We start from the raw sequence: 13,222 nt of genomic DNA, 5'->3' as shown, positions 1-13,222 counted from the left end.
TGATCTTAAATGGGAGAAAGGATGAGGAGGACATGCGATGATCGCCAGTAGAGGGCTATATGAGGGTTATAGAGAGTCTAGGGTTTAATTGCCCTAGAACTCTAGCTTCTTCTCGAAATCAAATAGAGAAGAAGGCTCTAGTGTTTCTTTTTTTTTGACTGCTTTAATATTCATACGGTAGATTGGGTTATCACAATTGGGCTATAAAGCTCACTCTTTTTTTTTTTATCCTTTAAAATGAGTAAGGTTGCTAGCAGTAGAAAGTGATCCATGCATCGGAGATTGTATTAGCAAGCTTGGAAGCCTTTGCAATATATCTATAGTTTATTAGTTAATTAATATTATTGCGGACTTGTAGCTGATGATTCGTGAATTTTAAGATTTTAGGATTTAGAAACTATATACCAACAACTTGTTTCTTTATTCAATTTTGTTACCCTAGCTTATGCTTGTACCAAGTTCTCTAGTTTAATTCTTACTTCCACTATTGCTCCTTGCATGGGCTAAATGGTTTCCCACTCCCCGCTCCATCTAGTGATTTTACGTTTCAGATATTTTCCCACGAACTGGATTTCCTTCCCTTAACCCAAAATTGCTGGAACAACAATTCTTGCCCTTCCCAAGAGCGTCGGAAGGAAAAGTTAGGAATATCTCCCCAGCACGGATGCTTTGGTGAGTGATGCTTGGCGGTCATTGGATTGCATTGTGATCTAACCAAATTACCACTCCTTAATGGGTTTTTCCCTTTTTTTTAGTTCTTCGGTGGTACAAATCTTTGATGGTTTAACATTACCAAATTCTATTGCTCTTCACCCACTTGTTGATCATTTGTTAATCCCTTGTGGTTTAATCGAGCTCTCAGGTCTTTTAGACTTTAGGTAAGTAGCATCAAATAATAACAATAGTGAGACCATCACAATAATGCATGATCCCAAAATTGCTACGTACCTTGCGACTTTAAGAATATTATGCAAACGCTGCTATTACTAAAAAATAATTATTGAAATCCAGCTTAAAGTTACAGCTCTTGCTGGGCTTCATTTTAAATTAACAATTGCTGAACTTAATCAGACTTGTGTTGTGGCGCCATTTTCTTTCACGTCCAAGGGTGTCTTTCTGTCAACTTCAGTTGGTGTACTTTTATCTATTTGTTCTTTTCTCTGTCCCCAGAGAACACTATAAAGGCCTCCAACCATAAGAAGTCCACCTAAGACACTGCATGCAACAAACATTGAAGAAGTAAGCAAAATTCCACTGTATGCATATTAGAAGTTGAACAAGGAACTCAGAACTAGATTATCAAATGACACCTTCCCAAATTAACTAATTCTCCCAAGAGAAAATATGAGCACACGATTGTGATAATCAGAGTTAGTGGAGTGGACATGGCCAAGAAAACAGGGCCTCTCTTGTCAATGACCCAAGACTGCAAGTAAACTGCAACTCCTGTGACAATTATTCCCTGCATATATGATTTAAGAGTTAGATTTAGTCGTAGCAATAGTTAAAAACAATTTTGAAATTTTTTATATCGAAATGTTGATAATCTTTACACAAATAAATTACAACTAGAGGCAATAATATTTGAGATCTAGTCCTACAAAATTTATATGCAACATAACCCATGTTCTCTCTCTCTCCCTCCTTCCTTTTCTTTTTCTTTTTTTTTTGAAAAAAATGAGGGGTTTATCCCCCAACCAGCCACCTGGATGTAGGCGGGATTCAAACCAAGGTCACTAGATACAATAGCCCACTGACTATATTTGAACTATACTTTCTCGGAGATCTAATATGTAACACATGAATTGTCTCAGCACTCTCCAGTCTTCTCAACAAGAAATTAGGGGAAACAAATCAAGTATCTTCCAAGGGTTAAAGAATGAACATAGCTAAGGAGTTCACAAAATGAGCACTAACTCTCTTTCATTATGCAAGACTACTTTGCTTGAGCAAAAATAGTTCACCAATCCCAAGCCCTCTCAAGTGGTGCCCCTTAGTTACAAGGAGAAATGTCAGTGCACGAACAATGTGTCAAGTGCCCCTTATAGACTTCTTCCCCTCCGGCAGGAGATCTGATCATAAATCTGCTTTAAATGAAGGAAAATTTCAATGACAAGTTCAGGGTCAGCTTGAGAAATTGCTTTCTCATGGTTATAGTCAAAAAAGGAACCAAATTCAAACCAAGCTGCAACACTTAGCCGTGGGTTTGCAAAGACAAGTATTGACTCTGCTCAACTTTAAGATCCAAGGACAAAGCAAATGAGCCAAGCTTGAGCACACCTTCATTATGATCTGGCTGTGCTCGACCAGTCAACTACTCCATTCATCTATTTAATCCCTTGAGCATTCAGGGACTACTATGAAAGCAACTATTCCTGATATGGCTTATTAAGGGAATAACGTTTTTTTTTTTTTTTTTTTGAATGGAATTAAGGGAATAATGTACTTGTACCAAAGGAAGGGTGATTTGCCAACATGTATGTTTTCAGACGACAATTTTTCACCCTGGCATAAGTTGGACTGCACTCAGCCATTTTGAGAATAACAGCCGGAATGCCACCACTCTTGAGTTCAAAAGCAGAATCTTCTCCAAGCACATACTTATCTTAGTCTTGAAGTAGATTGTCCCAAGTCTTGTTTTCTGAGAATATGGTGGTTATTCGCCACCGCTCATGTTGGCCCAAGACCTCTCACTTTGGAGAGCAGGGTGCACTACCATTGGCTCAGATGATGCCAAGCATTGTTGCTGAAGTTACCAAGTCTTGAAGTGCATTGGTTTTATCTGCAGAAAGATGGGCAAATATACTTACACAATAAATGACAGAGACGAGGCCAACGTCCAAACCCAACTTCCACCGAGAAAAGTCTCTTTCGAATGCTAGAGCAATGAAGAATGACTGAAAGGTGCTAAACAGACACTGGAGAGTGGTGAATGTAAGCTTGGAGGGGTACTCCTTCAGCAAAGGTGCCTAACATTAGGAAGTATTGCACAAATATAAGAAGTCTATATTTATGTAACCCAATTAGGGGCTGGAAACTGCAAAGTAACGTTCTCCAATGGACTCAAATTAATCCTGATGGAAATTCTTAGTGATACCTGAAGCACCATCCACAGAGACCATGCTGAGTTGGAAATGGTCATGAGAAAGGTTCCCAATACCCAAGTCCTAGATGAATGGGTGTGAGGATGATTGGTTTCTCTACTTCCATGGCCAAGGAGGTGATGATGATTCAAAGTTTTGATGTGAGGTCCTTTGAAGAAGGCCATCTCCATAATACCAGCCAGGCAAAGAAGTACCCCAGACACTTTCATAATCCCGGAGAGCCTCTTTAACTTGACAGTCTCCTGGCTGTTGTGAATGGATATTGATTAGTTGAGATACATAACCATATCTCTTACATGGTGCGATAACAAGCTAGAATATCTATGCCGTATTTGAATGCAAGAATTTAGTTCTTTGGATATGTTAATTCTCCTTCATTTAGATGCTGTCTTACTAGGTACTTATGTGGCAAAATTAAACATAGTATTTTCCTCATTTAAGTCGTGCCCTGTTGGTGCCATTTGGAAGCAGGGTATCAGAACTGGTGAACATGGTTGGATGGAGATTAGTGGAGAGCTGATATGATCCAACACCTCCATGTATTGTGCCATTCATTATGTGAAAACAAAGAATAGACATAATATACAGGGGGCATTGGATCATATACACAAAACACAATCAACATACAACCGAGTGCTGGCCATCAGTAGTGGCGATCTATGCCCTTTCAAGATTACAGAAAAATGATACCTGGGAAACCGCAGTCAAGTGATTATATTAGCCTATAGAGATAATAATTCTGAAAGTTTTCATGCAGGCCAAACTCAAACCACAAACCAAAGGTCATGTCTCGTTAGAATCCAAGGTGTAATCTTTCCCATTTAATGGTCCTGATTGTTGGGCATACTGTAGCTGTGGGGAAGCAGAAAACAGTTGAAAACTTCAGGACATATAAGCAAACTGATCAAGTCATACCCAAGTGTTACGGCCACAATAAAGGTTACCACTGGAATGGAATTCATAATTGCAGATGACAAGGTTGCTGAAGTGTAATCAAGAGCTACAGAATATATGATCAAGGTGGCAGTGACCCTAAAACAAAAAGGTAGAGTGGTTAGACAACTTTAAGATAATGTTTAAAATATAGTAAATTTATAGCTTACCTAATTAGCAGACTTATTATAAAACAATGCAAAAGTGTGCGCAAACTTTTGTGTGTGTTTGTCTGTTTCACAAAAAAGCTGAATGCTGAACTAATTCTGCTAGGGAAATTTTTTTTTGTTTCTTGTTTAAGACTTGAGAAATGATTCCATGTAGAAATGTACAATTCAGTCTAACTGAAAGGCATCAATCGAAATTAGTCCAATAATCTTACTATCCTAACTTGGTCATCAAAACCATTGTGAAGAAAGACAATAATTGTTGATATATCTAAAATACTCCATCCACCGTGACGCTGGCACTCCAGTAGCGGCTCTACGTGTGTCCCTATTGATAGGTGCCAGAATAACCAACAAATCATTACCACATGGATCTTCTTGACCATGCTAGAGGAATTCTGAAGTCTTCCGTCTAGTAGGTGACAAACTGTTAGTCCTACTCCATTACACGACCTCAACAAACTTAATATGTGCAAGTCATTATTTCCTAACAATCTAGGCCTGTGAGAAGTACCCACCTTCATTCATAAACATCAAGTTTTTTGAACCCTTCAAAAAAGTAAACACTTACTCTGCATTCATATGCACTGGATTCGTCTCTCACCTACTCTGAGCTCACCTCGAAATCCACCCATCACTCTTAAGGACCATCCAGAGCCATACTCCATGTAATATCCAACCCCAACTAAAATAGCTCAAAATAAAATAAATAAATAAAAAGAGGGGGGTTTTAAGATCAGTACATGCTCTGCACGTGCTGGAAAAGCTAGAATAATATGGGAATTGGGGGAAAAACGTGAAGAAGCTCTTCCTCGGATGAGAGTCCTAATCCACCCAGAAAATTGAGTTAAAAACAAACTCAAATTCCCCCATAAAAACCCTATTTGAAGGTCCTTAATCCCTTGATTTTTCCTCATTGGGAATCACCGAAGTTCGCCATTCTTCTTTTTCTTTGTTCTTCTTGATATAGCAGAGGTTAATCTTGTTTTCACCATTGGAAGTCAGATCAAGACCCATCCAAACACTAGGTAAATCTTTTTAACTATCTTCCCAATGTTCTCCATAGGTTCTAAGCTTGGATTCTTGCTGAATTTGTTGTCAAAAAATCGTAGAAAAATCTGATTTTGGAACCCCTATTTTTCCCATTTTTGTTCATAGTTTTTCGCCACCAGAACTCAGATCAAATCCATCCAAAAACCAGGTAAATATGTTCCATTATCTTTCTTCAATCTTTATGGGTTTTAATCTTGAATTTTGCCAAATTAATCTGCTGAAAATCCCTTGAAATTTTCTGTTTCCCCTATTTTTGCATTCCATCTCTGATTTCCGTCGCCGTGAGCTGCCGCCGGTCGCCGGATCTGACCGGTTGTCACCGCCGGGGACTGCCCCTCCAGCCGTGGTGGTTGTTGGCTGGGGGGAATACCTCCTTGTTCGGAAACAAGGGGGAGCACCCCTGAGTGAAAGAAGAGACAGGATCCCGTGGAAAAAAAAAGGGCCCTATCTTCCATGAAAAAAAAAAACAAAAAAAAAAACAAAAAGGAAAAAGAAAACAGGAAGAAGGAGATTTTCTCTCTTTCCACTCTCTCTGCTCTAAAATTAAATCCCAATTTTCTCTCTCTAAAAATTTTATTTCCTCTCTCTATTTTTTTTTTCTAGATCTTTCCTCTCTTTTGATGGATTTTTTTCTTTATGAAATTTTTTCTCTCTAAGCTTAGTCCAATGAAAATTTTCTTTTAATGATTTTGATTCAATCCAAACAAAAAGAGTTTTGATATGCGGTCGCGTATCTGCACCCATCTTAATCAGACCAAATATCTCTAGATTTGATCATCCATAATTTTTATTGAACAATCTATATACTAATTTAATTTAAATCATCTTGAGTCAATCGATCGGATTATCGGACAATATCGTTTGATTAGTCTTGGTCCATCTTTTTAATTTTCTCTCCTCTGATATTTTCTTTGTAAATGATTTATGAACCCAGTGAATCCGATCTGTTATTTTGAATTGAAGTTGATTTTAGGAAGGGATTTTCCACTGCTCTATTAGTTGGACAGTATGCTCTCACTATCCGAATCTTTATTGAGAATCCTAAGATCTAATCTTTGTTAATATCTATTAAATCATTATATTTTAAGTAACTCTAATTAGATGAAGTTATTTAATGAAATTGTTCCTTGACCATTATCATCGGATAGTTTACTAGCTTCCATCCTAGCTCTTGTGAGATCCTGTTAAATTTGGTCATCCTTAATTCTAGTGTCCGGCTTGCATCCCACTTTGACCTTCAATGATATAAGATTATCGGAACTGATTGATTTAGGATCGTTTGGCTTCACCATTTGATTGGCCTATCTTTGATCTATCTTGATTCAAATATGAAGCCATCCTAATCGTATCCCTAGTTGGGTTATTTCGCTTTCTTGATCTGTTTGGATTTTTTTAGATTGCTTATCGATGGACTTCTAAAAAATTGATTAATTAATTGATTTTTGATTGTTTTGGAATAGGTCTATTCGACCTGTTTGATTGAGGTCAAATTCTAAGGTAAGGCAAGGTAAGTAACCTAACACTTCAAGTGTGCTTTCTCTTTGAAAAATTATAATTATTTATTTTATTTGATTTATGCTATTTATTTTCAGTTTAATAAATGGGTCAAGCGTGTATTATTTTATTCTAAAAAATAATTTATTTTAAATATATTATTTATTTTTGAGAAATATATTTGAAAAACTTGATTAAGAAACTTGTGAATTTGCTTTTATATATATATTCTTAGCATGACTATGACGTGGCCTTGCCAACGGGGTTTATACGTTGGACCTATCGACTTATAATTTGAAAAACTGATTTTGACACCGAGCCACTGGTGATTAGAATAGTAATATCTATTATCTAGCACTTTGTACAATGTGTTTCTATTATCAGACCCATGCCATTGGATTAATTACGTGGCCATAGCTTGATGTTGAGTTCAATATCAGTATATAAAAATAATTATTTTCAAAGAAATATGTGTTATTTGAGATTTATTCTTTCCGATCAATATTATATGATTTATTTGCTCAGCATGCTTAAACCCCACTTGGATATGTTATGTTACTCACTGAGCTAATGTAGCTCATTATTTTTTTTTATTTTTTAGATCATGAATCAAGATTGCATGGAACTTGGGAGAGCGCGTTAGATCGATTGGAGTTATTTGAGTTATTCAGATTTCTAGCTTAGTTCAACTTAGCTTAGTACAATTTAGTTTGGATATTTGTTTCGGATGAAACATTAAAATTTATATTACGTAAAGATATTTATTATATCAAATGATTTAATTAGATTTTTATTAATTTGGTTTTCAAGGATTAAAATTTTATTACTATTGTCATCAATATTTGATATTTTTATGATTTGATCTGTAGCCTTGTATGCTTGTAAGGCCTACCCTGCAAGTATATGGCATTTGCCACGTGTTCGGTTCGGGGCGTGATACTCTATCTCCCCATCTATACTCCACTTCACCTCATATTCGATCTTGGTCACCACAAATCCTACTTGAAAGCTCAGACCTTTTCTATTTGCTTCAGTTGAAAACTGACTTAGGCATTAGAGGGTCCGTCATCGAGAACCCCCCATCCGGCATGAGAACTTTCTCGATCATTGATGGTTTTGCAGGACCGATTCGTCGGATCGTTCAAGGGCTAAAATCCGATCACACACCTCCGAAGATTCGACCAGCCCTCCGGAGACCATTTTGTTAGGATTTGACGCCTCGAGATTCAGCTCACATTGAGCCCACAGCGAGGTTCGCGGCGAAAAACGGAGTCCAACGAGATTAAGATCACCTGAATCGGAGCTTGGATGGAGGAGATACGAGCTTTTGAAGTCGGCACAAGAATCGAGGCGGCGGAGAACCGCCGGCGACGGACGGCGGACGGCAGCGGCGCGGCCGCAGGCGGTGGCGCGCGGGACGCGCGACCCAGGCCCGCACGGGGGGGGCCCGCGGCCCAAGCGGGCGCGCGGCCTAGCCGGGTGCACGGGCCGGCCCAGGCCAGCGGCCTGCTGGCCCCCTTGCCCCGGTCCACCGTGGACCGGGTGGTCCACGACGCGGCCTGTGGACCGCGTGGGCATTTTCTACACGTTTCTCGCGGTCCACGGTACTATTCCGTGGATCGGAGCGCGATCGGATGGCCCAGAGAGATTGCAGTCTTGATCCGACGGTTCAGGGGGTTTTTTTGGCTTTGTTTAGGACTCCTAATCCCTCTCTAATCAAGTTTAAACTCGGTTTAACCCTTTAAAAAGGTACTGTGACGAAACAGAGAGGTGTGGGGTTCGGTTTTCGCATCGTACAGAGCCGTACGAATCCGAGAAGAGAGAGAGAGGCGAGGGTGCTGAGAGAGAAGGAGCAGGAAGCTCCTGGACAGCGATCGCCAGGCTCTTCAGGGGTTCAGGGGGGTCTCCAAGAGAGAGAGAGCTTTTGTGAGGGGAACTTCAGGTGAGAGAGAATTGGGTGTACGAGGGTTGAGGGTGAGGTCTCCTCTTATAAAATTTTCTTTTTATAGTGAAGTTTGCATGCCCCGTGGAGGCGAGCCCTTTTGTGGCTGATCCACGTATTTTGATTGTTTTTCTTTTATTTTGTTTCTTCTTTCTTCCTGCTGCATCGCGTGGTACTGAAAGGATCTTGGGAGGTGGTGTCCTAGCCAGACATCCACCCAACAAGTGGTATCAGAGCAAGGCGGTACAAGGACACAGATTGCAGTGGTGGTGAGCAAGACTGAAGATGGAGAAAATAGGAACAATCAAGATGGAGATCAACAAGTTCGATGGTAAGAACAATTTCTCCTTGTGGCAGGCAAGGGTGAAGGACGTGCTCATCCAACAGGGGTTGATCGATGCTCTCTTGTGCGATGAGAAGCCGACAACCATGGAGGTGCGGTATTGGAAACGGCTACAGATGCAGGCGGTGAGTACCATCCGCATGTACCTGACGGATGAGGTGGTGATCCATGTGCTGAGCGAGACTTTTCCGACGGTGCTGTGGTCGAAGCTCGAGGAGTTGTACATGGCGAAGTCTCTCACTAACACACTTTTCCTCTGGAGGCAGTTTTACCAACTGCGGATGACTGAGGGACAGAGCATGCAGGAGCATCTGAGCCACTTCCAGAAGATCCTCACCGACCTTCTCAGCGTTGGCGAGAACGTTGAGGAGAAGATCAGGGCACTGGTTTTGCTGGCGTCGCTTCCCTCTTCGTACGAGTCCTTGGTGACTGCTCTTCTAGTGGGGAAGAGCACTATCAAGATGGACGAGATCACCGCGGCGATACTCCAGAACGAGGTTCTCAGGAGGGAGAACCCAGCTTCGAGCTCAGGTGACGGTAGCTCAGCTTTGGTGGCTTCTGGAGGTGCAGGAGGCGGTAGACGGAGCGACAGGAGATCGCAACGAGGGCGGTCCAAGTCCAGGAGGGACTTGAGCAAAACCAGGTGTTACCGGTGTGAGGAGTTGGGGCATCTAGCCAGAGATTGCCCTCAACTGAAAAATCGGACGGTGGCTGCTGTAGCGACAGTCGGCAGCGATTCAGATGGAGATGTCCTGGAGATATCTGACGAGGTATCTACTTCTTCCCAGTAGTGGATATTAGATTCTGCATGCCCCTATCATGTGTGTTGCAGAGAGGAGCAGTTTGACTCCCTGGAGAACAGTGAGGGCACTGTATATCTGTCGGATGGATCGAGCTGTGCGATCAGAGGCATTGGGACGGTCAGCTGGAGGACACATGACGGTGCAGTGAGGAGATTGGAGGAGGTCCGATACATACCCGATTTCAGGCGGAATCTTATCTCACTTAGCAGACTGGATTCGAGAGGCTACAGGATGATAGCTGGTGGAGGAATCCTGAGGGTGCTACGCGGTGATAGGATTGTGCTGGAGGGGAAGAAGGGGAGCAGAGGACATTATTACCTGGCAGGGAGCCCAGTGCGAGGTGGAGCTTCGGGAGCCAGGCGGAGCCCAGAGCGAGGTGGAGCTCCAGGAGGCAGATCGGGCACGAGATAGGAGACTCGGGAGGACGAGAGGCGATGTCACAAGGTGAGATTCCTATTGCCGCAGGATGATGCCCCGAGCAGGTCTCAGGTCAGGAGGAGCACAGCATACGACAGAGATGGGATCGAGCAGCCTGGCTTGACTCCCATGTTTGCCCATCCATGATCAGCAGGCGATTGCCCCAGGGCATGGGGGCGCGGAGATCCAGAAGCTCTCGGAGTTTGGAGGAGGCCGAATATCGAGTCGAGGTGGAGATTGTTAGGATTTGACACCTTGAGATTCAGCCCACATTGAGCCTACAGCAAGGTTCGCGGCGAAAAATGAAGTCCAACGAGACGAAGATCACCTGAATCGGAGCTCGGATGGAGGAGATACGAGCTTTTGAAGTCGGCACGAGAATCGAGGTGGTGGAGGACCGCCGGCGACCGGCGGCGGACGGCAGCGGCGCGGCCGCAGGCGGCGGCGCGCGGGACGCGCGACCCAGGCCCACGCGGGGGGGGCCCGCGGCCCAGGCGGGCGCGCGGCCAAGGCGGGCGCGCGGCCCAGGCGCGCGCAGGCACGGCCCAGGCCCGCGCTGGCGGGCCGGCCCAGGCCAGCGGCCTGTTGGCCCCCTTGCCCCGGTCCACCATGGATCGGGTGGTCCACGACGCGGCCTGTGGACAGCGTGGGCGTTTCCCATGCGTTTCTCGCGGTCCACGGCACTATTCCATGGACCGGAGCGTGATCGGACGGCCCAGAGAGATTGCGGTCTTGATCCGACGGTTCAGGGGGTTTTTTGGCTTTGTTTAGGACTCCTAATCCCTCTCTAATCAAGTTTAAACTCGGTTTAACCCTTTAAAAGGGTACTGTGACGAAACAGAGAGGTGTGGGGTTCGGTTTTCACATCGTACGGAGCCGTACGAATCCGAGAAGAGAGAGAGAGGCGAGGGCGCTGAGAGAGAAGGAGCAGGAGGCTCCTGGACAGCGGTCGCCAGGCTCTTCAGGGGTTCAGGGGGGTCTCCAAGAGAGAGAGAGCTTTTGTGAGAGGAACTTCAGGTGAGAGAGAATTGGGTGTACGAGGGTTGAGGGTGAGGTCTCCTCTTGTAAAATTTTCTTTTCATAGTGAAGTTTGCATGCCCCGTGGAGGCGAGCCCTTTTGTGGCTGATCCACGTATTTTGATTGTTTTTCTTTTGTTTTGTTTCTTCTTTCTTCCTGCTGCATCGCGTGGTACTGAAAGGATCTTGGGAGGTGGTGTCCTGGTCAGACATCCACCCAACACATTTCATCCCTTCCGAAGATTAAACTAGATCATCTTCTTGGTGGCAACAAGTATTGTAGAGATCACATGCGCCTTCTCGAATAGCTTGCCATCATTTCATGGTTTCGACTTATTTAAGTGAACAGTCATGCAAATTTAGCAAGGATGGATGTATAGCTGTGGATTTTGTGCACGCAAGCCCTTTGTTTAAAGGATGTGACTAGCTCATTCACATGCAGGTCAGACAAATGTTTGCAGCTTATAATGTGTTGCAGAACTAATCCAAATGTCTGGACACATGCAACCATGGTGGAGAAAGTTCAGACATGAGAGGACCAATAAAAGTTGCAAACAAGTAGACTTGACGCAGCAAGAAAACATACGGTCAGCCATGTTCGTTATCGCAATTAATTTGATAGCTAATAAAATCTAATTAAGAATTACCATCCCAAAAAACAAAGAAAAACATACCCAAATAAAGAAAGTAGGAATATCTTGAAGCAAAGCTTAAATGGCAGAGGTGGAGCAGTTCTCCTACAAAATATTTGTAGATCTTCAACAATCACATAAGAAAGTGGTGATCTCCAAGTAATTGAAGAAAGAATTACCTTTCCAGGACAAATGCAAAGGGTGCCAAGAATAGAGTGGCAAGCACGAGTCTATAGAGCACAAACACGTATGCGCTCATGCCTCCATTGAAGGCAGCCTTGGAGGTAATATGTAAGCCTGCATATATCGCTCTAACGAGAAAGACGGCCAAGTGGACCTTAGCATTGTTCATGACTAAGACTTCGGCCTAGAAGCTCGGGCAGAGATGGAAGGCCCTCTTATGTAGTTGGGTGTAGGAAAAGGAGAGGAAACTTCGCTTATTCGATGGCTAATCTGGAAGGCAGAAGGTTTACAGAAGTCTTCTGAAATGGATCGGATTCCAAGTCAGCAAAAGCACTTGGTGCCACCAGGATATTATCTCAGTTCATCTATTGACAGTGCAAAGTGCATATTCTAGTCACTGTTAAGCTGTTTCAAGAGAAGAGAGTCTAGATTGAATTCCCGTGCAGCTCATCAAAATATGCCATGTATCCAATAAAAGAAAAGGAGACCAAGTTCCCCATGGCCACCACCACTGTTCCTTCTCTTTGCTGGTGCAAATAAGCAAGTATATGAGCATGCTTTGATTGCACCAAAAAGGACGTACTTTAAAAGCCACAACTAAAGAATTCGCAACAGCAAAAGGAAATCTAGATGCAGTTCGTGACGTGCTCTCCACAGTGCACTCAATATACAAGACGGCAATGAACACTAAAGGCCCGCACTCAACGCAGGTAAGATTCACGGCACATACCTCCTACCCACCTTAAATCTGGCCACCATTGTTGCCGGCCGACAAGTTTGGGCCCATTTATAAAGATACTACCATTCTTTGGAATAAACTGCCACTCAAATATGCGATGCTCTGCAAAAAAGTTTCCAATGGAAGCAAGAATGTGTCCCGTATCTAACTGTTTCTGATATATGCTTTTCATAATGGACTGCTATTTGATGCAGGAGACACGGAGGGAGTTCTACTTTACATCATGATAGAATTTTTAAATGCTAAACGTAAATCATTGCTCTTCCTCTTCTAAACCAGGGCCTCAAGTGTCTTAATCAACATTAAAGCATTGCCCATTAGGATGCTACTGCGCCTTTGGTTTGTTGTGATGTCTCATTGTTGCAACATATATACTTACCTTTTTTTTTTTTTTT

General features: G+C 42.9%; 1 protein-coding gene across 2 annotated transcripts; it reads right to left on the bottom strand.

Annotated features, from left to right (window-relative positions):
* Positions 1–926: 926 nt before the first annotated feature.
* LOC105038019 (WAT1-related protein At5g64700) lies at positions 927–12,945 on the bottom strand. 2 transcript variants are annotated; one of them, XM_019848300.3, is made up of 7 exons: positions 12,085–12,940; positions 11,948–12,010; positions 4,020–4,136; positions 3,098–3,350; positions 2,811–2,969; positions 1,311–1,462; positions 927–1,215 (listed from the first exon to the last, which is right to left on the bottom strand). In XM_019848300.3, the coding sequence occupies exons 1-7, from the start codon at positions 12,255–12,257 to the stop codon at positions 1,068–1,070; spliced, it is 1,065 nt and encodes a 354-aa protein (XP_019703859.1). In that variant the 5' UTR covers positions 12,258–12,940; the 3' UTR covers positions 927–1,067. The 2 variants fall into 2 exon arrangements, with proteins under 2 accessions (XP_019703859.1, XP_010911989.1); XM_010913687.4 differs by lacking the exon at positions 11,948–12,010 and having other exon boundaries at positions 12,085–12,945.
* Positions 12,946–13,222: the final 277 nt, after the last annotated feature.

This window comes from Elaeis guineensis, chromosome 1 (assembly GCF_000442705.2).
Source record: "Elaeis guineensis isolate ETL-2024a chromosome 1, EG11, whole genome shotgun sequence".
NCBI classification, from domain to species: domain Eukaryota; kingdom Viridiplantae; phylum Streptophyta; class Magnoliopsida; order Arecales; family Arecaceae; genus Elaeis; species Elaeis guineensis.
The sequence above is the reverse complement of the archived record's forward strand: the minus strand, read 5'-3'. Positions and strand labels throughout refer to the sequence as shown.